This window comes from Spea bombifrons, chromosome 8 (assembly GCF_027358695.1).
Source record: "Spea bombifrons isolate aSpeBom1 chromosome 8, aSpeBom1.2.pri, whole genome shotgun sequence".
Lineage (NCBI taxonomy): Eukaryota > Metazoa > Chordata > Amphibia > Anura > Pelobatidae > Spea > Spea bombifrons.
The window spans coordinates 34023468-34048331 of record NC_071094.1 but is presented as its reverse complement, the minus strand read 5'-3'; the positions used below and the strand labels follow the sequence as shown (position 1 = coordinate 34048331).

The 24864-nt window shown below is 38.4% G+C and overlaps 1 protein-coding gene across 1 annotated transcript in view; it reads right to left on the bottom strand.

Annotated features, from left to right (window-relative positions):
* Positions 1-626: 626 nt before the first annotated feature.
* The window catches only part of HS6ST2 (heparan sulfate 6-O-sulfotransferase 2), a 117620-nt gene continuing 93382 nt past the window's right edge, over positions 627-24864 (bottom strand). The window contains exon 2 of the mRNA XM_053473452.1: positions 627-1389. Coding sequence (XP_053329427.1) covers positions 693-1389 — 697 coding nt within the window. The 3' untranslated portion in view covers positions 627-692. The remainder of the gene's footprint in view (positions 1390-24864) is intronic.

Sequence of the window (24864 nt, the reverse complement as noted above, 5' to 3'; positions counted from 1 at the left end):
CAGAAAAGACGCTTGATTGAATCAATACCTTTCACGAATGATACAGAAGTGTGGTTATGATTTATATTATTGACTAAGGAATCTGACAGCTAACTTCACATAAATCTATGTCTCTAGTTTTGGATGCCTAACACTTTAAAGGGCAAGAAATAGAATTCTTTCTCTCGGTAACTCACTGTTGTGTAAGAGCAGGAACCAGCAGACCCCCACCCACATGTGTTTAGAATAAAAATAAAACTTAGAAGTAAATCTCCCCTAAGTAGACAGATGGAACATCCTGAAGACAATCGCGTGGAGTACTTGATGAATATGTAAGAGTCCATTCCGAAACATGTGCTAATTGCCTTACACAGAACAGGAGATGTTTTTCTAAAATAAAATACATTTTCTGACATTACTGATGGTCGGTGTCAGAGTTTCCACTGTTTGATAAGCATGTCTAGAAAAGGAGTCATTTGTTGATTTGTACAGCCTCTCACAAAGTAAATCACATTAATGTTGAAATGTCTCCATGTACAATAATTACATTTAATGCAAAGGCTTCTGCAAAGGCAACTGATAAATGTCCTTAGCTTCAAGGAGTAGATGAAGCTTAAATCTTTTGGACTAGGCCAACTATATATATGTTTCTTCTTTTCATCTTTAAAATGTCATAGTACACTTCAACTAGTGGGTTAAGGTCGAAGAATCTACTACCGCCATTTTTCTACATTCTCTATGTAATCAGCGGTCGAGTTGTCTGTCTCCGCTTTGTGGTTAGCATGTTTGGCGCGGAGAATTTTGCGTTGCTCTTGGCGCTTCCGTCTGGCTTCCTGGTGTTCTTTTTGTCTCATAAATTGATATCTTTGTAAGAAAAGGTCTTTTGCATATTCGTACAATTCCATGTCTAAAAAGTTCAGTGTCTCGATGCGCTTTTGTGTCTCATCGTCGATCTCTACACTCGATGCCCTTGTACTGTTAAACTGGGTGAATGGCGAGATAAAGTTCATGTTGAATGTCTTTTCAAAGAGATACTGGGTCTTCCTTTGGAATTCTGTTAGCCCAAAGAAAGCCATACGTTTAAGGTTTTCTTTGGCGCTGTCTAGGAGAACCTTGTTCCTCTGATCCTCTGGCATCACTGATAAATTATAACATCCAACCAAACTAAGGTCAGACAGCATACGGACTTGTCTGTTGTTGGCCAAGTTATAAGGGCAATCCATGAATTCCTTTAGAGAGCAGCCAGACCAATCATCTCCTGTGTAACAACTTGGAAGTTCATCAGATGTTGGTGACCTCCCATCACACACATGCAAAGAAGCCTTCCAGGTCGCCCCTCTTTGTACATGCCGCCACTCGCTTAAGTATCGAGATACAGGATCACGGAGGATGGTGATGTAGTAAAAGTTCCTAGAAGAAAAAAAATTCAGTGTGATTTATATGCTCTATTGTCTAGGGCAACAGGGAACAAGATCAGAAAATGCCAGTTGGTGATTATATGCTCAAAATACAGAAGACAATAGTAAATAGTAAAATGCTAATATATTTCTATCTTATTATGCCGAAGTAAGCAACACTTCAGGTGTGCAGGTTTAATTAGACGCCATTATTTATTGTATAACCGAATATCTGGCTGCATCTAAAGCAAGCAGTCGGTACTAAGTAGAATGTTTTATGCCTGGTCCTGTGTGCTATGCTTTCTCTTGAAATATGATCATACCCCACCTTGTATTATTAAAACAAATAGGGAGCTTATTTTTATAAGCAACACTAAGTGGTGTCTGTAAATCACATTCAGTATTTATGGAATCCCATAACAATAATTAGCATTATCCCACTTTATATGCATAGTGTCATCAGTGTACAATAAGGCACAATTAAATAATACTTATCATTAGTAACTAATACTAACTAAAAAGTACAGTTTCTGATAAAATTAGCCTTTAATAATAATTTCAATATTAATGTTAGTGTTAATTGCATTTCTTGAAAAATAGTTTTTGAAAGTTATCAATTACAAGATGAATTATGAATGTGCTGAACAATATCCCCATTTTGCGCAAGAGACCACCTTTTTACATGTGAATATTAGTAAATAACATTAGTATCTATAAGACTCCACGTAGTCGAGATACCCAACGCGCATGGGTAATGCTTTGCTAACGCCTGACCACTAGATGTCACCATTGAACTTTCTTTCCATCTCTAATTTACAATTCGTTCACCTATCCGGCACAGTATTGAGTGGTTCTTTGTGCACCATAAGCACATTCAGTTTTTATTAAAAATGCAGGATAGGGTTATCAAGTTATAACTGGAACACCACACTTTGCGCTGTCTAAATGCATTAGGAAGGTTCCGGGCATCATTAATCTTTAAGCGCGAGGTCAAAACCCAAACCATTATTTCTAAGACAGAGCATAATTAAAATAATAATCTTCTGCTTAAGCAAGAACAGCAGGAATGCGAAACCAGGCTTGGTATGGATATTGAAATAATCTTATCGAGTTGGTAATTTTTTTTGATCTGGATTTTGACACATTGTTTTTCACTGAAAATGCCACAGTGGAGGCGGGTCCCTGAAGACTGCCTTTTGGCCACCAACCCTCCTTAAAAACTTTAGTGGCTCTCTTCTCCGTGGGGGGCTAGATGATCGGGCTCTCGCTTGGTTTTAGTTGGGAAGGGAATTGGGGGGGTCTGAATGCTTTGCTTAGGCACCCCAAAAACCGGAAGCCGCCTGAAAATATTCACAATTAATACAACACACGCCCTTTTTGAACTTACTGTGTAGCAGCCATACACTGAGCCTGCTGTAAAATGGAATGTGTTGAATTAAAACTGTTTTGTGGAGCACTATAAAGAATATGAATTCTAAACCCATTGTCTATAAAGCAACAAAGAAGTACAACATTGCCATAATAATGATTTGTGAGAGTTCGAGCTGCGATCCATCTTTATAAAATCCCCACTAGATGTCCCCGCTCGGCTGGAAATGCAGCACAAATGGCTCGTTATACTAATATTTTTTTGCAGTGTGGCACGGAGTGGTGTAGTTTCCCAGCACTGACTCTCAGCACGTCACATTCATTAACCTATGGCACGGAAGAATATTTGTCTATACGTAATGCAAAAGGAGAAAAAGTTTATTTTTCTACCAATTCATTCAGGTTTCTCATTAATCTAATTTTTCTTAGCTGGGGAAAATATAGACAAAAACTACTTTTGAAATGATAAATCATGTTGTCATTATTTAAAGGCTTGATTAATGCCGTCTTTCCAGAACAAGTTTAATAAATTCATTTATCAAAACTACTTGTAACTAATGGCACTATTGTGCTTACAGTTAATAAATGATATTACCTCACTAAACCTGATTTTGGCGGAAAAAGGGTTATAACTAATTATTCTATAGTAAGTTAAAGGAACATTCCAGCCATCATATGTACCGTACTTTAATACATATGATGGCTGCATGGTTCCTTTAAAGGTCCGTGGTACCAGTACACATTGGCCCAATGGACGTTATAAAACACTTTGAATTTCATTAAGAAAATATATCCCGCGACCCATGTTCTCTGACAGGAAGTTACTCATAAGGAAATCAACATAATAGCTAATAAAATCCACTATGCGTCCGTATTGAATAAAACTTGCTGCTAAGCTGCACCTAGCATGTGAGATTTATGTCTTTGTGTGCATGGAAGTCATGCGCAGACTCAAGCTGACTGGGATTTGTTCATTACCCTTCAAGTCTGTACATTATACAATGTCAGTCTGGAGCCGGTGCTTTTAAGTGAAATTTATGGCATTCTCAATGCAAATAATTTTATGGTCAGACAGATACGCAAAAATGACTATACTGGGGTAAGAATAGAAATAGAGAACCTGACGTCAGATTGACGCCTTTTTTGTTCTGCCTCTTGCAGTGTTTTTTTCATCTGTTCTATTCTTACCTCCCTCTTTGGCAATTTCCTTTGCCCTTTTTTTTCCACCTCACGTCTCACTTCTGACATCTTTTCCTCACTTTTTTCTATCTTCTTTCCTTTTTTCTTGTTTGTCTTTTACTATTCTTTCCCAACCCACACATATACACACCCACACACATATATACACATACACACACATACATATACACACTTATATAAAAATACACATGTGTACACACAAACACACACACATACGTATATATATATATATATACACACACACACACACACACACACACACACACACACAGGACATACCACATCATGCTCTACCGCTGATACTGCATGCCAAGAAGTCATTTCCAGACACACAGTGTCAGTGAGGAGGCTGACTGCCGCACGCTGCGGGACCTTTGCGGGCAGGTCAGAGATATGGCCCATTGGCACACCAGGGACCTGTGCCCAATGTGCTCAGCTATTAATACAGCCCCGACCCAAACCTTAAATCAGTCCTTGGTCTCCTCTCACATTCAGGATGGTTTTTATTACCCTACACGTTTCAATTCTCTCACCGGTTATAGTGATGAGAGGCTGATCCACTTGTGTAACACACGCTTAGTAAAGTAAAACTAAATCCTACATTACATTTAATTCTTTGACCCGCCAGTGTTAGACTCATCCTTTGAAATAAACTTCTCTCCTGTACTTTGTTAAAATTACTTTTATGAGTAGACTTCAGCATGCACTATGACAGAAAAAAAGTAATGATTATTTTTCAATATATTTATTCCCCTTCAGGTAAGTTATCTCTAATATTTGGCTTAAAGGGACTATTTTACATCATTGAAAGATGCTTATGCATAAGACCCTATGTATTTACACTGCATTAGTGCACAATGCAAATACGAGTTTCGAAATCAACTTGCAAAATTTTAAAAGTAAAAAAGAACAAACTGACAATTCCCTTTTTATTTTGGGTTGGTTCATTAGGTTGTTTTATTTGGATGAGGGATCACGTTGAATTGAATGTTAATCTTATATGGAAGTGTTTTAACACACTAACTCAGCAGATTGAATTGGTCGTTAATTCAACTGCTGAGTGATAAACAGAGTTAAATATGACAATTTAGACTCATTCCTGCCAAGTTTTAAGTCTGCAATGAACATGCCTGGCTTTTCCGACACAATTTGGCAGGGCTGTTTTCCTTAATTTAGCTGTTATATCCCGAAAATTAAACAACTAGATCGCGAAAAATGGTCTCATGCTATTTGGTAGCCAATATCCCGGGAGCACGAGAATATATCCTATTATTTTGCTTAACTTTATTGAGAACTGCTTTGGAGTGGTGCCTGCGGATTCTATGGAAATCACATCAATGCACTAATTGCTATAGTGCTGGTATTGCTAATTAGGGAGTAAGTACATATTCGCTTTCCTTATTTCCGAATAAGAGGACACCCAGAACCTGCTTCCTTCTTTCAAGCTCACAAGGCAATGGGGCAACCTCCTCCTAAAGACAAAATTAAGTATATACAGATATATATATATATGTCTGTATGTCATATCGGAGCCTCTGTCCCCTCCGTAGTGACGATGACATTCTGGAACATTCAGGAACAGTGAATTTCAAAAGCCTTTATCCTCAAACACTTAATGACAGTCCCCGTTTAAGGGTTCTAGTTTATCCTGAGCGAGAAACCCTAAATAACAACCACTTTTAGGAAAACTAAGACCTTGTGGTTTATGGATAAAATGATATTCTGGCACAAAGTTGAAAGGGGATCGTGTCACCATAGCATCCTATGGAATGAAACCATCACATCGGTGTTTATGTCTCCAGGATTATAATTTCAAACTCTATGCCAGAATCACATTGTATACATTAGTTGAAGGGGAAACGAGGGATGGTTGATGGGCCCTGAAAAGCTGCTCCTTTACCCAAGGCCATGTCTGTGGTCCATAGACCATAAGAGCAAATAACGCCACCGCACAACAAGAAGGCAGAACAGCCCCCTCTTATAACGCTACCATAAAGAATGTCATATAATATATTTTAATAGTTTGTACTCTGCAAGTTTAGAAGGCAGTAAACATGCTCTAGTTGCGACCATCACTCAATGAGTTAAAAAGTAAAGAGGGGAATAAACATGTTTAATGACAGGTTTGCTTTAAAATAAAACAGTAAATGTTGACATCTCTCCAGCAGTTCATTAAATGCCACCGAAAGGCCACCTTAGAGGGAGCAAAGCCAAAACTCCGCTATATGGTCAAGGCCAGCAAAACCTTACATTCTAAGGTCAGAATACCAATCGATGCAGAGTTAATGTAAGAAGGGAAAGAAATGCCTTTGCCAAGATCAATAATGCATATACTTTATCACAGCGTGTCCGAGTATTTAAACTTTTTCACTGGAAAGTCAGATAAGCGAAGCTCAGCACAGTTTTGATCAGTCAGGGGGATGAGGAGGGTTACGATACAAAGCTGTCTCAGTTCCGCTACCATTTTCTTAAAAGTTCCGCTAGTGAAACATTGCGTGGTAGCTGTGCTGTCCAACCACCATGTGCAGGGTCGGAATGTGATAAGGCTATATTTAGAGGTAAACAAGATTATATAATTTTTTTCAATGATGAATGCCATTTTTATAGAATTCTTATTATTGATTGGCTGGACGATCAAACAGACAAATGAATACTTTAAATCACAAGCCACCTGGCAATATGGATTTGGGTTCAAGACACTCCAGCTAAAGTGTGCCAATTTTATGGAAACGTATATCGCATCTTTAGATTGTGAAAGCTAAATTTCTAGCAAAGGTTTTATTTAGTGATTTGGTGAGCACAGTCTATGTGTACATATGTGCTTCTATCTTAAATGGATTATTCAGGATGTATAATAAACTGTATGTTTACATTAATTTTCTACATCTCTAAGGTTCATGACTCCAAAGATAACATAATAATAGACTGAAAAAAAGGACTTAATTTTAAAACTTATAGCCATAGTGATGCTGTATGCCAGGATGATAAAAACACTTCAAATTTGTATCAAAATTCCACTTTTTTATACGTAATCCCCAAGTTTGTTAAATGCTAAGAGATATTACCTTATCATTGATACATTACCACTGACACATATGGAAAGCTTTGAAAAGATTGTCACCGACACTGTACATTTATAGTAGAGAGGTTTATGTCATTTGCTACATGTCTGATGGAATAAGTGCCGAGACCGATTACAGTGTTTAAACTGGCTTCATGTAGTTGGATGGATTATATCAGAGAGTAATGTATCCGCACAAACATGTGGCTAAGCAAATGCTTTTGTTCTTTTGTCAACCTGCTTTCAAGGCCTCCAATGCTCTTCGGTCTCAGTTAATGGCATCTGCCCATAATTATGCTAACTTTGTTATGAATGGAGGACTGAAACTATAGTAAGAGACCCTACATGAAGCACGTTGTGTTCTCTGAGAGCTCGGATTCATTTGCCCTTTCCTACAAACATTCCCCACCTCTCCAGTTCCCTGTCCAAGTAATTAGCGAGTGCGCTTCTGGCGTTTTGCAAGAGGCTTACTAGACATCTTTAAACGTTTGCATGCAGGAGGGGCTTGGCATAATCTACTTGGCTGTATGTGAGGACATGCGAGGTATGGTGGTATGAAGCCAATGGACCTATTTAGATGGACAGCTGTTTCATTAAAGACTGGATAAATTATTTTGTGGTGTTCCTCATTGCAGGCTCATGTTCCCCACAGAAACAATTTAACCTTTTCATCTCAATCAAGCACATGATCTGTGATTGGAGCCATGGGATTTCAATGCACATTGCGTAGCTAAAAAAAGTGATGATGTTTCAAGACAGTGTGTAAACAGGGACATCTGGCTTTATCCTTATGCGGGTGCTCTTGGCTTAGCATCCAGCTGCAAAATAAGGGTGTTAAAGTGAACATGTTGCCATTTACCAACATTTAAAAATTAATATTTGAGTTGGGTTGGCATGTCAGCTATTAGACTATAACTCTCATCATGCTAAGTTAGCAAACACAAAATAAACTGACTTCCAATCTCAACCTTGTACATTAATAATTAATAGCTTTTCAAGAAAAGGAAAGTATCATGCTCTGTTTGACAATTACCAAACCAGCTAATTTCCCATTATTTAAATAATGATTTAATAGTACCCAGAAATTGCATTATTCCACTAAAAATGTCAGGAAAATAAGCAATGATAACAGATGATACGCAAAAACAGCAATAGCCCTAAACTCAAAGAACCCTTGGCTGACACCCAGGTTAAAGGCTTTCCCTGAGTTGATTCACCAAATACCACGGTGATACCAGTATATAATGTATGTCCCTCAATATAACGCACAATTACATATAATAATTACAAAATATTTAAATAAAACGAACCTTAAAAATGTTAATGGCACTAAGACTACACAATATTGACTAACTATCACAGCAATTGGATTATTATAATAAATTGCAATAGTAAAACTCAATGACTGATATAAATCACACAACTGTCTCCCCAGACATGAAGATTGAGGTGTTAGGAATAGTTAAAAGAAATAATCTAAAATTAACAATTAGAAAATTAAAAAAGCCTAATGCCCATACCCTGCATCCGTGAAGAAACCATTAATTCCTTCAACCGTCCAGATCTCCACATAACCCTGGTTACAATCAAATCATCCTCACCCAAATAGTTCTGTCTCATTCCCTTCAACCTGCTAATAGATTATAAGCTTGCAAGACCAGGGCCATCTTCTCCTTCTATATTAGTTTTGCATTGCATGTGTCACCCTTACTGTTGATTTTGTATATTGTGAATCTTCATTTTATTGTTAATTGTCGCTCTTGCCCATTGTAATATCTCTACAGAATTTGTATTAATAGAATGGACAGGAATTCCATAATCCATTAGATAACAGGAGGTAGGTTAAATGTTAGAATCGGAAAACAGCAGCGAGGCTGTCAAATTGGCATATGGTGCCTGAATCTGTACATTCATCTCTGCAAGGAACGGAATCACCAAATTACTACTCTTCCAATATGACATTTCTTTGGTATATCTAGCCATTATCAGTGGCATCTACCTTGGGGTAGGTGAGGGACAAAGAATGCATGTTTACCCCTTCATTTCGAATTGTTTGTTTCATTGAAACACGCCGTTCTGTTCCTTTGTAATAGAAGTAAAGTCATCACAGCTGCACTTTGTCACACAAAAAGCTAAAACACTGCAGACTTTATTTGCAAAGGAATCGCTTGAAATTTGCATTAAAATTAGCTTAGTAAGATGACTATGTCCGGCTTAAACTGCTTGGAGCTTAGTGTGAATCTGTGGAGAATACACTGGAGAAACAGATCTGGAGCCATCAGATCAGACCGTACTCTACTGAGCTCCGGTATCTCATAATTAATACGCTCTTGCCTAATAACACCATTTGTTAATATACCCAGAGGAAATTTTCAGTGTCAGGATGAACTTGATCACTTTACTGCTGTTTTGCAAGGTCAAGCATTCATATACAGAGGTAAATTAATGAGAAATAAGAAAAAAATAAGGAAAAAATGCATTCAATGTGTATAATCACATCTCCTCTTGGGATGCTTATGGAAACTGTATACTGAAGGGCTGCATTAAGACCATGGTTGCCCTAAGGAACACATATTTTATAACTGTCTCTAATTAAGGGGGCAGTCTAATCTTTGTCCTTAATGACCTACCCTTTAAAATTAACTTTCGATGTCTATTTCTCAGTATTTGATAAACAAGAAGGGTCATTATTTAGATAGCTGGGAGTTTCCCAGGTCCTGGACATCTCACGTGTGGAAGAGGATCCAGACTAAGAGTGAGCAGGGTTTAACATTCACCCACTCCTCATCCACAAGACCTTAGAGGGGTTGCAATAGAGGTCCAGCAATTAGTTGGCATACCAATGTCTAGAATGCTGCTCCTAAGATATAAAAAGTATAACTTCTAAAGAGTTTGAGCTTTTTGGTTTACCAATGCTTACCAAGGTTTGCAAACCTACATGGAAACGTATCAATCAACAGAAGTTTTAATCAACCTACATTATAAATTGTGACGGGAACAACCTGTAACCCGACAGGGTATACCCGCCAGACGATCCTTCCTTCTCCCCATGGCCACCAGGAACACGAAGCTTCCACTGTCAGGAAGGACTAGCAACGGTGACAGCAGGAACCATAGCTCTTCGGAACCTCGGTGGCACTGTAGTATACAGATGTATAGCAATACAGTGCTTTACCGCCCTGACAAGGGCAGCACCGAGCCCTTTTGCCTTCAGGGCACTCCCGCAAGGGAGTAACCCCTTTTAAGCTTCACTGCCTCAAAAAAAACAGTGATCCAAAACATGGTGTCAAAAACAAAATCCAAAAGGTGATCGTGGCCTCGCAGTGGGTCGAAGGAACCGTGAAAATCCAAAACCAAACTAATAGGCACACGTGTTACACACATTGTGATAATATAAATTAAATAAACAGGGGTCGGCCATTCAAAAACAATGCCACAAACCCAAGCCCTGATGGGTCAAGGGAAAGGACGTGCATAGAGAGCCGCCTAACGTGACCATGCACAGTGTCCTAAAACGTGATTACAAAAACGTGTGCCAAAGAATCGTGGGGGCCAAGCCGTGAATTTCAAAAGCCGTGAAATTAATACGCACTCGTGTAAAAACGATGTGAATTATATAAATTAAAGAAAAATAATTTAAGGACAAGCCATTGCTGGCCTGCCGGATTCAAAAATAAAATCTTAACCCCAAGACCAGAAGGTTCATAGGGGAAAAGGTAGTGCTGGAAGGCCGCCAGTGAGAACGTGCGCTCACCGTGTGCAGTGGCGTGCAATACCACACACAGTGACTCCAGCATTGCTGCCGGGGCAATTCCACCTCAGGCTCCATTTCTTTCCCGAACCCTAAGGCCAGAGGACCAGTGTCATCCCCCCCACCACAAGGGGAACTACACTTGATCTTAGCCAAAAGGCCGAGAAGCAACATGGCAACTCCAGCATATGTGGCAAATCAGCACTAAGGACAGAGGATCAATGTTTCCCTCTTCTTCTTCTTTTTCTTGTGAGCCAAAAGGACAGCAGCACCAAGCCTTAATCCAATAACAAGATAAGAGTCACATTGAGGTACAACAGGAACTATCTTTATTGAGGAAGCAATCACCACCAGCCTCTTTCGAGACCAAGTTGTTAGGTCCCTTCCTCAGGCATTAAATGCCTGAGGAAGGGACCTAACAACTTGGTCTCGAAAGCTTGCAATCAAACTCTCAGTTAGCCAATAAATGGTATCATTTTAACTATAAGGAAACAAGCAATGCCACAAAATAATTCAGGAACTGAGAACTCCACTGTTGTAGAAGTAATAACAAGGCATCAACTCAATCATGGGTAACCAGTGTGCCAGCATGCAATGGTAGATAGGTGAATTCCTTTTCTAGGTCTAGAATTCCTTTTCCCAAACAGTTACATTGTATTACAAGAAGAATTGGCTAGATTTGGATGAAGACCAGAGAAGAAATGCCTAAAATAGAGTCAGACAAACAAGTACAATCTGCCCATTGAAAATGCCATTTATCCAAAAAACAAGCAAGAGGCTTTCCAAAACGAGACAAAGAGAAATTAGCTTGCCCAAAACTAACGTTTAATGGTGGAGAACAGTATACTGCCGTTGGAGTTTGTTTTCCCCTAACCTGCAAATGGTTAAAAATAAAAAGTATTCTATACTGTAATGGGCTTCTACTTTCATTCATGTAATGTATACAGAGCTTGTAAATGGAGCTGCCAGGTAATCAGCCAAATGGCTTTACAAAGCTGCAGCCTGGGCATTTTATCTGGCGCTGGAAGAACTTGGTACATATTCCAGCTGCTTTTGATAAATAGAGAAGGTTGGCTGGGATACGCATCCCAGAGTACTGCCCGAAATCATTTATTCGGGAAATCTGCTGCCATGAACTGATTTGCATTTAATGTATGGCTCGCCAGATTTGGTACAGGTCTTTTGCTAAACGGCTAAGACGGATATTTCTTTATAGCTGGAATGCGTTTAAAACATGTTTTAAATTGCCAACATGATGAAGAACACACTCCATTATTTTGTAATTGATTTATTTCTATGAATCATCTATACTTATTATCAGTGTAAAGCTCCTTTTCACTAACCTTGATTCAGGCCATATGCTAAAAACACATAAATTCCAGAGGCCCTGGCTGTAAATTAGGAAGAGCTTTGGAGACATTGATTAAAGCAGGAAGAATCGAGAGAATTAATGCGAGTAAAGTCAGTGTATCCTTTATCTCTGTCACATTCACTAAATGCTCCCCTAAATAACTGTATTTAGACTACTATACACGGGTAGAAAATATACGGCTGTCTGGATTTTACACTCCAAAACCCCTCATTCAACATCCTTCTCTCTAACTGGTGCACCATAACCACCCCAGGCTGTTACTGTACATGATCCTTAGTAGGATCGACAACTTAGGGTTCCCTGACTATCATGCCTGCCTACTAATGGAGTGCTGCCTGGGAATCATGGGAGCTGTAGGTTGACAGTAGCTAGAAACCGTTACCTATTCCTTGATATCCAACTTTTTGTAGACATGATACATCAACCAAAAAGGATATTAAGAAAAAACATATTACTTATATTAACAGATAAAAAATGAGATGTTAGTAGCTACCATCTGCATTCTATGTAAAAGACATTATATATATATATATATATATATATATATATATATATATATATACATGTATATTAATATATATCAGATTTTTTATGCAAATGTTAATAGCCCACCCCTGGCCTGCTTTGCCTGTTGGGAAATCAAAATGCACCTGCCGTTTCAATGCATCTATCTATGCAATACAGTAAGACATCAGCAATTTTCATTTCCAGTAATGTCTTTGAGTCGCTACAATGAAGACAAGTACAGTATTGATTGATTTATTGCCATGGGTTTTTATTTATTTCACCGCATTGTGGGGTAACCGGGCTCGTCGAGTCGCATGCACGCTGAGATCTGAAGGATCGAGCTCCATAACTGAGGGTCTGCAGAGGTGGAACCATGGTAGTTTTTCATTTTCTAAAGTCCACTCACCCTGTTCCAAGAATCTTAATGCCTCATTGACTCATAAAACAGTACATGAGATTTCATTTTTCTACACACGGTGATATATTAGGGAGACAATTTATTTTGTCAGATGAAAGTTTGCCTAGCAGAAAATGAAGGAAAAATAAATCCCATACACATCTGTCTGTCTATCTAGGAACAGACTACGGATCATACGTACACCAAGTTTTACTCTTACCGCCTTCCACCCTGTTGTGCTTATGTTTCACTCACAGCAGCATTATAGTTATTTTTATTTTAAGGGATGTTTTATTTCATTTGTAACAAATTTTGGAACTTTATTTTGTCAATTATTATTTATTTTCCCCACCACATACACACTAAAAGCAGTCTGAAAAAGAAATGTGAGGGAGTTTGGCTATCTTTAATATTCATTTGAACACTACTATATTTATTGTATATTTAGCTATGGCTGATTTTTCCCATTTATTCCTTTAAGACGCAAAGGAGCCTGAGGGGTATTTTTTGGAGTCCCCAAGTTAGGTCTACGTGGGTGCTACCAGGACCATTCCTTTGCACTTTTTTGTTTTTCCTGACTCTACCAGTCCACAGTTGGCTGGTGATGGCCAGATTTTTATCATACCAACCATGGGCTGGAGCTGTAATGGCACCATTTTTGTTTATGCATGTGCGTTACCAGCTTGATTGAGTTAAGATGTACACACTGGAAACGACTTCAGCGGTTCTGCTCTTCAGAAAAGAAACAAGAAGATCCAGCCCTCCCTTTGTTCTGCCATATGCCTTCAGGGAGTGTTGCCCCAAAAGAAGAAAGATGGGGACCCAGTGTTCCTCACAGTCACCTGGAACTCTTTATTCATAGCTGAAGTAAAGCAAATTAAATCACATCTATACCTTACTGGAACTCAAACACTTGGATATCATACCTCTCGCGCTTTTACAATATAAAGTAAATAACTTGGGAAACAACTACACAGTATGACTTGATACTTTTTGAAGATCTATGGCTCATCCCAGCTTACTCACTAAAATCTTTGTGTAACTATTCAGATCTTTGAGTTTTCACACGGCCTTTTATGATTTAACTTAAGACTTCATTAAGCTTAAATGCTTGGTTACTAAAGTAAAGCCAGAACTCTTAATTTTACCATTCTTATTTTCTAGTGGCAAGAATGACATCATTTACAAGGGCATAACAAGGCTGTTTATGGAAACATGGAGCACATTAGATTGGTAAAGCGTTGATACAAAAATCCAAATGTATGTCAAACATACTGTGATGATACAATGATAATATTTATATATGAGGGTTCCTTAAATAATTTAATTGCAACTGATTCAACTAAAACAATCTACAATGCTCAAAATCAGTCTGTTTGCTATGCTTGAGAATATGTGATTCCGTTAGAATCTTGACTACTTTCTATCGATCTTTTCCTTAAGGTCTACGTTCCATTCTATAATTACTAGCATTAGTCACTGGTGTCCGAAAAGGAATTAGTCTATCACAAGCCTACATATTATGGCAGAAGCTGCACATAAGGTAGTACATGTTAATGGTTTAGATAATAATTTATCTAGAAAATCCACTTGTTCCCAGACTAGCAGTTAGTCAATTATATTTTAATAATAAATGAAAGTGGACACTTTGGTTCCACTTAAAAAGAAAAACAACATGCCCGCCTCATCTTTTCTCAAAAATGGTCTGCATGGACTAATTATGAAGACACAATCATTATCAAATGCACAACAAGTACATGCTTTCTAAACAATGTGGAAATAAATTTTACGGGCGAGCAGCACATACTTGCTAAATACATTTCTTATTGATATGAATAGACCCCGACCACCAGTGAGATATTCTGGCCTAGGCTGACAGCTGGAGCCCCTCTGCTGCATTACGGAAAGCCAATTGCCCCCTCTGGCGACCAGGCTCTGGGTATTATAACTGGTCTAGGGACCAGATAAAAGGAAGAACACTGACCAGACTGCCACTACCGCATGACCTCAAAAAGCGAATCGCCACACTATGATGTCATATCCTTGTGCTCGGAAGGATTGAGGTGTGGTTGGGGTGGCTGCCCTGGGTTTAGGTTTAGCTGCCTAAGGATTAATCTTAGGTAACTGCCAACCGCTGTCTCCTTCATCACTATGAAAGAAGTTCAGTTTACTGCAAAGGAATGAAAACACCCTTTATAGATGGATCCTGCAAGAGCGTAAATGGAATAGGATTATAATGGAAGGCTTTGGAAATTGATGATTAGGAAATGAAAGTCCAAGGTCAGATGGTAAATAAGATCACGGAATTGTTTGGTTTTTAAGTGTCTCCGTCCCACCTAATGTAACATACTTTACGAGATATTTCTCTGAACAGCCAATTAAAGTCAATGCAATTGCCCATTTGTAATATTAATGGAAACACTAGGATGCCTTGTGCATGAATCTGAATCAGAAAATACTGAATACCGAAGGATCTGTAATTGCAGCGACACATTATTTATCACCAGTAAAAACATTTTAAACAATGTTATTTTTTACATGAAGCAATGTAAGTAAAAAGGTAACTTATTGCATTAGCTTTCTTTTAACAGTTTGGCTCTCACCAGCAGGTGAGTTTCCCGAAACGAAACGTATTGCAATAACTTAATAGAAACACAATTTATGGAACATAAATGAAAAGCCGATTATACAAAATTCTAATAAATACTTACTGATTTGGGTTTATTCCCTAAAAAAGGGTTGAAAAAATGGAAACTACCATAAAAATATATAATTTGATAGCAGATAAGAAGAAGTCGCTCCATCTAGTCTGTCTGTGTTTTTCTTGCTCAAACCAGTCCTTGTTCTCATCTTAGTTTCTGCTGGGAGGCTGTTCTACGTATTTACCACTCTCTCAATAAATTTACAGCTATTATGAAGGATGAACAATTGTTGAGGGGACTTTCTCTTCATATAAACCCATATTATCCTAATAATAGTATATTGGGCCTGTGTGATACAGGTAGAAGCAGAAAACACATGCATGGATTAAATAATTGATAATGCATTTCAAAGTAATACAAAAGCTAAAAGGTTGGCTTTTTTTTACTCAATGTGTCTTTTGAGAGATTATAAATGATATCCGCCATGTGTACGGAAAATGATTATCATCTTCCACAAACAGAAAGTCAAAATAAAAAATTGTATGGTGAAAAAAATGTTTACTTTTCCGCCTTTCACGTTATTATCAGACATTACTTTCAGTAATTCAATGAAGCAAATAGTATTTCTCTATTGTAAACATGTATTCAATGAAGAAATCTGCAGAATGAGCCAAAGTACAAATGCAATATGAAGAACATAATCAAGAGGTCTGGGGCGAAAAAAAAGCATTTCCAAAATCTGCGCTTTTACCTTCAGCCCCGTCGACAGAAGAAAAGAGATTTAAAAAGAAATCAGGTTATCAACAAGACAGGCCGTGTTTTAAAAATGGCAGCTGGAATCAGAAATCATAGCACCGTGACCTAGAGGGCCGGGAAAGCAGGTAAGCCCACCACCAACCCCCATAGTAGCAATGGGTCCACTAGACCAATGGAGACCCAAAGACCATGAGTGCCCAGGTAGCAGGCCACAAGGATCAACAATGGGCCACATGACAGATCAGGGACACCAAATGCCTCTGCTTGCCTGGGCTCCATATACAAGTACCGGTTGTACCCCCTGATACTTACACCTTGTTTACATCCCAGTCCCAGGGTCTCTGGGTGAATGGGTAGATTGTTAGGGTCACATAGACTGGATGTGACCAATTCATATTCCGTTTGGATGATATTTGAGCACCCCATTGATCTTTTCCTAACCAACATATTACCAATTTAGTAAGTTGTCCAGAGCTAACCCTCTCCTGGGGTGGGCAGGATTGAGCATGACCAAACACCGCTCTCCTGCCCAAAGAATCAGGATAGTCCCAAGGGTGAAACCCAACAAGTCCCCCGCTAAGTATTGCACAATGGAAATCCCCTGCTTGAATACAGGTGACTTAGTTCTGAATATCAACTCCTTAAAGAATGAGTATGACTGACACACATACACCTTAACCAAAGAAATATTTATATTAGTTATAGACACTAATAATCAACATTATAGGCCTGCTGCTAATCAATGAGTGCCAGTATTATCATACCTAGAACATAACAATGGTATACCATTTATAATCTAATTAATAAACGTACTTGGTAAACACCAGAAAACTCCCGGTTGTGTAATGTTTATATAGCTAAATCTATCCATAAAAGTACAAAATGTAAAAAGTGTATGCAAATTAACAATATGATTATCACAATAATCTTTTCAGACTGATTATTCCTCGGTGCGTGGTGGTGCGTACACAATAAGGAGTGCACAATCTCGTCCCATGGCACACGGCATAATCATTTCAGCTACTGCTTATTGTACTTAATTCACAGAGATAATATAATCAGAGAGCAGGTCTCAAGTGAACACCATGAGACATGCCTTTCCCACTGATCCTACCTAAATAATGAAATGGGGATTCCAATTTAATTGAACTGGATACTCAACATATAATAACCGAGACAATACATTTGAAATTGAGCACTTTGACATATAAAATTAATTTAGACAAATAATTCCTAATTATCAGTGAGAATATCTCAAGGCTTAGGGGCATCAACCCATAAGGCCAGCAGTAAAGACAAACAGTCTGCATTGGTTCATTAAACCAAAACTAGAGATTTTAAAGGCATATTATACATTTATAGTTGTTCTCTTCATTGGATGAAGAAAAAAGACAAGTACCTTAACCTTGCAAAAACTAATTCTAATATGAAGAATGGAAGTATTTTTCAGTCTTCTCCCCAGTGTAGTATAATTTGGCCAAGGAGGTCCTTGTTGTTAACATCCCCTATGCACACTTAACATAGAAATATAGAATCCAACGTTGGATAAGAACCATTTGGCCCATCTAGCCTGCTTCATTTTTCTGTATGTTAATGTAATGACTCTAGCCTTAATCAGTCCTGAATCTTAGATTCAACAGCCATATGCCCAGCCCATGTATGTTCAATGTATTAATCTACCGTTTCTCTTGTGAGGCTGTTCCACTTATCTACCATACAGTGACGTAGTACTTCCTTACATTAGATCGAAGCCTCTGACCCCCTAAACTATAACCTCTTTTTCTAACATCTCTCCTCCTTTGAAATAAGCTTCCTTCCTACACGTTGTTAAATTCCTTTAAAGTATTTAAATGTTTCTCCCCTCTCTCTCTTCTTTACTCCAAACTATATATATATAGAGATCCCATTGTCTATCTGCAAACCCAGAGTCCCATCCCATTAATCTATAGTATCCCCCGCTCATCTCAACTCGCCATTCTATGATGTCATATACAAGGTTCTTGCTAGACTAAAACTAAAAAGGCACGACTGTCGGAGAGCCAGATGAGATCACATTGGTTGAAGAGAAATGGGTCCTGAACAGCTGCCACTTTTTGCCCTATGGACCTGGATATGGACATGAAAATATTACGCTAATAAATGACTCTTTGTGAGCCATCAACACTTACTGAACAGTTAGTTTAAGTGATTAATGGTCATTAAAAAGAGGATGTCCTATTTTATTGTGCCCCTGAATGCCAGCGTCACGGCACCGCTCCATGCATACCATTCTCCGGCTAATGTCTGATATCTCTATACAACACAAATCATTACAGCTTCAAGACAGGAGGCATTAAAGGAAGCTGCATAATATTCTCATGTCTGATTATCTTTATAATGTAAACAACTCTGATCCAATCTTACTAGTAAGGATTATTCCGCTTAAAAATGTGCGTGACATTTTAATTATCACATAGAAGTCTTGCTGCAAGCGCCGAGACAGATGGTGTCCTGAATTTTATAGCCTTGCCAGCACTTCTGAGGCAAAATTTACTGTTTACTCATCAGTAAGCTTTCAGGTCTCACACATCTTTTTTTTTTTTAGTTTAGCTTTTTGGGTGACTGAGTCACAGCAGTTACAGATAATCAACTCTGATAATAAAAGGAAATCTATTAAATCTCATTACTTGTGTGAAAGGGAAAAGAAGAGTTTGATTCAGCAGGAAACATGATCTGTACGTCTCGTTTCGCTGAACGGCACATCGGGGGTAATGTACAAGGAGCAAAAGCGGAGTAATTAGCAGGAACATTCCATTGGTCGCTTTGGTGATTGCACCAATTACACCAGTTTGCATCACAATTGCACTTTATTCATAATCCACATTGTGAAGAAGCGGTGCAGAGATCAAATCATGTGACTGAGCATCACGGCTTGTATCTATATATGAATTGGATTATGGCTATGGATTGATAAATAAGCTTTATACACGTTGCCTATGTATATACCTGGGAACTCTCGGGGTTCGGCCTGGAGAACTCCGGAAGAAGTGCCGCTTCTCCAGTTGTCTTGGTCAACACGCGAATCCTCAGGGTCACGGCAGACACAAATCTTAACTTTCCCTTTTTAACCAAATTTCTCAATCTGGGACCCAAAACCTGCAAGTGCCCAGGTAGCAGGCCACAGGGGTAAATGAAGATGTCCATAAAAAAGGTTGCCCTGACTTAATGAAGTACAAGCAGGAGTTTGGATGAATTAGGTATTAGGTCTTCCAGTAAACTACTACAGATAGCGCCTTCACTTCCCTGTTTACTCTTGTGTGTTGGTAGATGGAAACAAGTAAGTGCTGCGGAATCAGAATAAGAATAATAATAATAAGTGCCTGCATTATCTTTTTTGATTATTAAATGTATGCCTTTCCATTTCTGCCTTCTTCGCGGTCTAGATCTGAACAAACGCCTGGATGCGCAAAGCGATAAATGAAATGCCGCAGCCCACTTAAAACTGGAAACCAGTGATGTCACTAGTGATGTCATTTAGTGGGCAGCACCAAGGTAATTATGAGGGAGCTTTCTTTATGAGATATGACTGGGGTGGCTGCAATGCAAGAAACAGCTAATAAAAAGTAACAGCAAAGCAGATCTATATTACAGAGCCTAGCAGGATAGCCTGGACTACGTTCACTCTGCCCACATCTGCACAAAAATATTATGTGCCTAAAACATCCTGTAAATTGTCTCTGCAAAATGTATATTTATGTAAATTTCCCATAACTGCGACAACTAAACCAGGGGTTTGCGTGTTGGTTAAAGCTTTATCTCGTGTGGGGTCATATTTCCAAACGCAGTCTTGGCTAATTTTTTATACTCTGTCATCGAAAGAAGGTTTTTCCTTCCCTGGAATGTTCAGTAAAATCAATAACGTGCGTGAATAAATGGGTCACGAAAGCAGCTTTTATCTAATTATGTAGATCCAAGTGTTGCTGGGATGGCATTAACACAGGCGTCTAGTACAAGATGCCACATATCAAGGATAAAACACATGCACAGATGGCTGAAGTTCTGCACGCTCTGATATACTGCGTACCGCGTGATGTAAAACCTTGGCTCTTAAGTCTGTCTTAACACTAAGCCCTGTGTAGCCTTCACTTGCTTGCAGACATCTTGCACAGGTAGAGGAATCCTTGATTGTGTGTATGCATGAAAGGGATTACATCTGTAATTCTGGTGCTAGAAGTAGCATAACTGTCAATATGGGAATGGCAAAAAATGCTGAAAGGTGTAGGCTCCTTTGCTGTAGAAGACATCCCTCAACACAACATGTCGGGGTAATATTTACTCATTTTACACAAAGAACTTTGATACAGGTAACCAGGAATGGAAGGACCAGTGTAGCAAATTATAGCAGTCCATCCAGATCCAAACATTTGGCTGATGTGTAGCTAATGAATGAATAAGAACCGGTTAAATATAGTGAGAGAACATAGGCAAGCAAGGGGTAGTCATAAGGCCACCCGGCGAACATAAGACAAGGCCTTGGATCAAAAATATGTTGAGGTCTTATCACTGGTAAAATGAATGAACATACTGGATAAACCAAAATGCCCCTTATCTGCTCTTAAATCCTGTTTCTATGATGTTTCTATCAATATGGGTATTAATGGTCTCCATAGTGCCCTTAAAACAGATCTGTACTTTACGCAACCCCTACATTTTTTTGTTCAGTTCATGATCAAAACCAATGTGCATAGAATGAGAGCATACATATTAAAATGGACGCTGCATCCCTATTTTAATGTTAAATGCTTATTGGAGTCCATTTTGCTGCATGCAAATAGGTGCAAGTATTTTTTAGTTATTGGTGTCCATTGATATATTTTCTCGTCTCCTCCAGCCGCCTCTATTGAAAGCAGGGAGCGTTTGTCAGTAAATGTCTTACATGCTCAGAAGAACTCACATTTTTGTCAGTTTGAGTTGTGGCAGCCACTCACATATATGATGTTTAGCATACTTTTCAGAATTATTTCAGATTTCAGCCTATTTAAGGGTGCTTTGAGGGAGATGGACGAAACATCAAATGGATTAGATAATGCTAGTTGTGCCACATTGACCTCAGCTTCCCCTAGGTAAACTTTTAAACTAAATACATCCAGAACAATGACTCTGAGAATACATTAAGAACAAACTATGAAGTCATTCTGTTAAAATAATTTACTTATACCAAATGACACCGTGGGCAGTTTGTATCATTCCAACAGTATTTAGCTAAACTGCAGTAAAGAATATTATTAAAGTTCACATTCAACACATTCCAATATAATTAACAACGTGTTACAAATTCTTATTTCACAGTCATAACTCGGAATATACAGCTCACTAATTGCTTTAACAATGGCAAAGAGGTGTCTGTTATTTTCACCAAAAAATGCTCCCCCCCCCCAATCACACTGCTCTGGAGATCTGTCACTTTATCCCTTCACAAGTACCAAAGATGAAAATTTTAGCATGGATATAAAAGCTTAATATTTTAAACAAGTTACAATCAGCTTCAAGTTGTAATCTGAGCCATTCGTCTTTTTTTATATTGTCGTAAATATCTCAAACGACACATTTAATGAAGGTTGAACGTGTTTAGGGGGGGTTAGGAGGGAGCGTTTGAATACATTTTTTTTTATACTTGCTAGTTATGGACAGAATACAATAAGCACATTTACAACACAGTTTAGAGAATTTAATGTTATATACAAGTATATGAAAAAAAACCCATCAATACTCCAATAACCATCATTTGTTTTCAACCCCTTTAGGAGCAAGGCTGTTTTACATGTTTTTACACAATTTTTTTTTTTTTGCTTATGCTACGTCTTTATTCAACTGTGATTTCCCATTAACTCTTTTAGTTTACCCCTAGAAATAATATTCGTTTTTTTCTATACCTTAGATGTTAGGGTTAGGTTACAGTTACTGTATGCAGAAAAGACTGAAAATGCTGACAGAATGGCTATATGAAAAATAATAATAATAATAAATACTACAGTTACTGTACAGCGTTAGTGATAAGGATGATCATAAGGTTAGGTCACTCGGTATTGATCGGTGAGACTGATCAATGATCAGTGACCTAAAGAGTCATTAAGTCATTAATCAGTTATCGCACATCATATGACATATTCCAAGTCATAGCCATATAGATCTAACATATGTAACGAGGAGCTTCTTAATGAGAGATAGCAGTGAGAGCCCAACATTTCGGTTACCCCACCGGGGAGGGGTACAACTGCTACCGTAAATATTTCTGAGATGTTAAACTTTATATATAATCAGAATGTTACTATATATATATTCATATTTAATCACCATTAGATCTTTCAGGGTCCACAGGAATGAGCAATGCCTTTCGACGCAATCCAGCAGTCAGAGTGTTAAGGACTTTGTCAATTTCTCGCAAACATAGCTGTGAGACAGGTCAAGCTCCCTATCAACATTGTGCAACCACAGAGTATTACAGCCACATGTCCTATTACTGTCTTCCGAGATTGCGTCCTTAGCCGCAGCTGCGGGCGCCTCCTAATGGAATTACATAATAACGGTATGTCATCTAAATCGGGACAAATTGGATTTACTTGTCAAGTGCCATGAAGTCAAAATGAACAGAATATCAAATATGTTATCGATAGTAAACTACAAGCGGCGTGCTTAGCATTTGCCGATGCCTCGGTGCACTTTGCCAACAAACTTCTGGTGAGTGACAATGTTTTACAAACTGGTAACATATCGTCAAGATGTATTCACAAAGGCTTAGAAGCAATACACAAAACTCGTGAGAAGACGTCTGGATCCTCTGAAAGTAAGTCAATAACACTCTCATGAATGAAAGACTTAATCCAATAAATGGAGCGGTAAATTACGGCTGAAATTCTACTTTTTTTGACACACGGGAAATATTTTGTTCTTTGGAAAAGTCCAAACTGCAGATTGTCAGCCAAGAACTCTACCTTTCGGTTTGACTTCACAATATAAAGTGTTTTATTGCCTGTCAGATATAACTCTGGATTCCAAATCACATACCACAACAATAAATACTTCATGAAGACGTACGCAGAGCCTCTGGCCCAGTCTCGATTGGGGTAAGAAAGGAAATGATTTTGTGGCAAATCGATCTGACCGTTATTAAGGACTATAATAACTACATGCGCGCAATGCTGGGGGCTTAGCCATAAGGCAGAAACGGGAAAAGGGTTAAATTATGATCACAATACAGCGAAGCGTGACTGTTTGAGTGACCTCTAGTCACCCTGTAGGTAACCCGATATATAATGAGATTCTTATATACACATTGATGGATAATGTATAATGACCTAGTGGAAGCAGAGGGATTATATGAACATGAACAGTCCATAATTCAACCCACTCTACAAATAGGACTGTCAAAAACTGATGAAAGATAAAGGTGTAGACTTTTTTTCTTATTTATTAAGGTGCTCTTTCCTCCTCCTGGCACCCCTTTTTCATTTCATCATGGTGGTTTGGTGAGGCCATCTATCAATGTGGTGCTCTGCATGGAGGATTCACAAGACAAGGTATTCTTATTAAAAGAGAACTGTTAGCAAAATGCATGATTATATAAATAAACTTATAAAAACGGTGATTGGAGAATGTACCTGTATTATACATAACAGATAATGGAAATGATAAAACCGATCAAAGTAATGTCCCCCCCTGTAGTGTGCGCATGGAGTGCCCGCCGCTGGAGGTGCAGGGTCGTTTGGGGAGATCATGGATCAACCCACCAACGTGCCCCCTGCTTTTTGTGGAAGGTGATTGAATTGGGCTGTTAGAATAAGTAGTAAGAAGCAAGAAGATTATTTTGGGACAAGGATATCTGCCCCACGTGACACTGAGCTCGTGTTCCTTGACCTTAAAAACAAATCTGTCTAATAATGTACAACAAAACATAACGGTTATAGGTTAATATGATAAATACATCAGATGACGCATAACACACAGGTCTACTTTATGCAAACTTCAAAGGGAATATTTTAATGTTTTACAGATCAGGCAATCTCCAATGGCAACTTAGGACAGGCGGCTATTTAAAAGTGTATTTGCAAAAAAAAATAAATCAAGAGAATCAGATGACCCCTGGTGTAATCCAGAGTAATATATTCACAAAGCAACAGATTACATAAAAAGATTCAAATGTAGCAATTAGGCCAATAAACGATTTGATGCTACATACAGTCCTATTAGTATTCTCTACAGAATCAATTGCGGCTACAGAAAAAGCTCATTTGGAGACAAGTGGAACCCGGCCCTCAAGTTCCCTGGCATTTCTTTTGAACTCCTTTTGTCCTCTATCCCTCTGCCCCTTTCAATTACGGCGACAGCTGACTTCTTTTCTGAACAGTGACAATGCTGACTGACCTTTAAAAGCCTCGGGGAGATATCATCAGTTTTA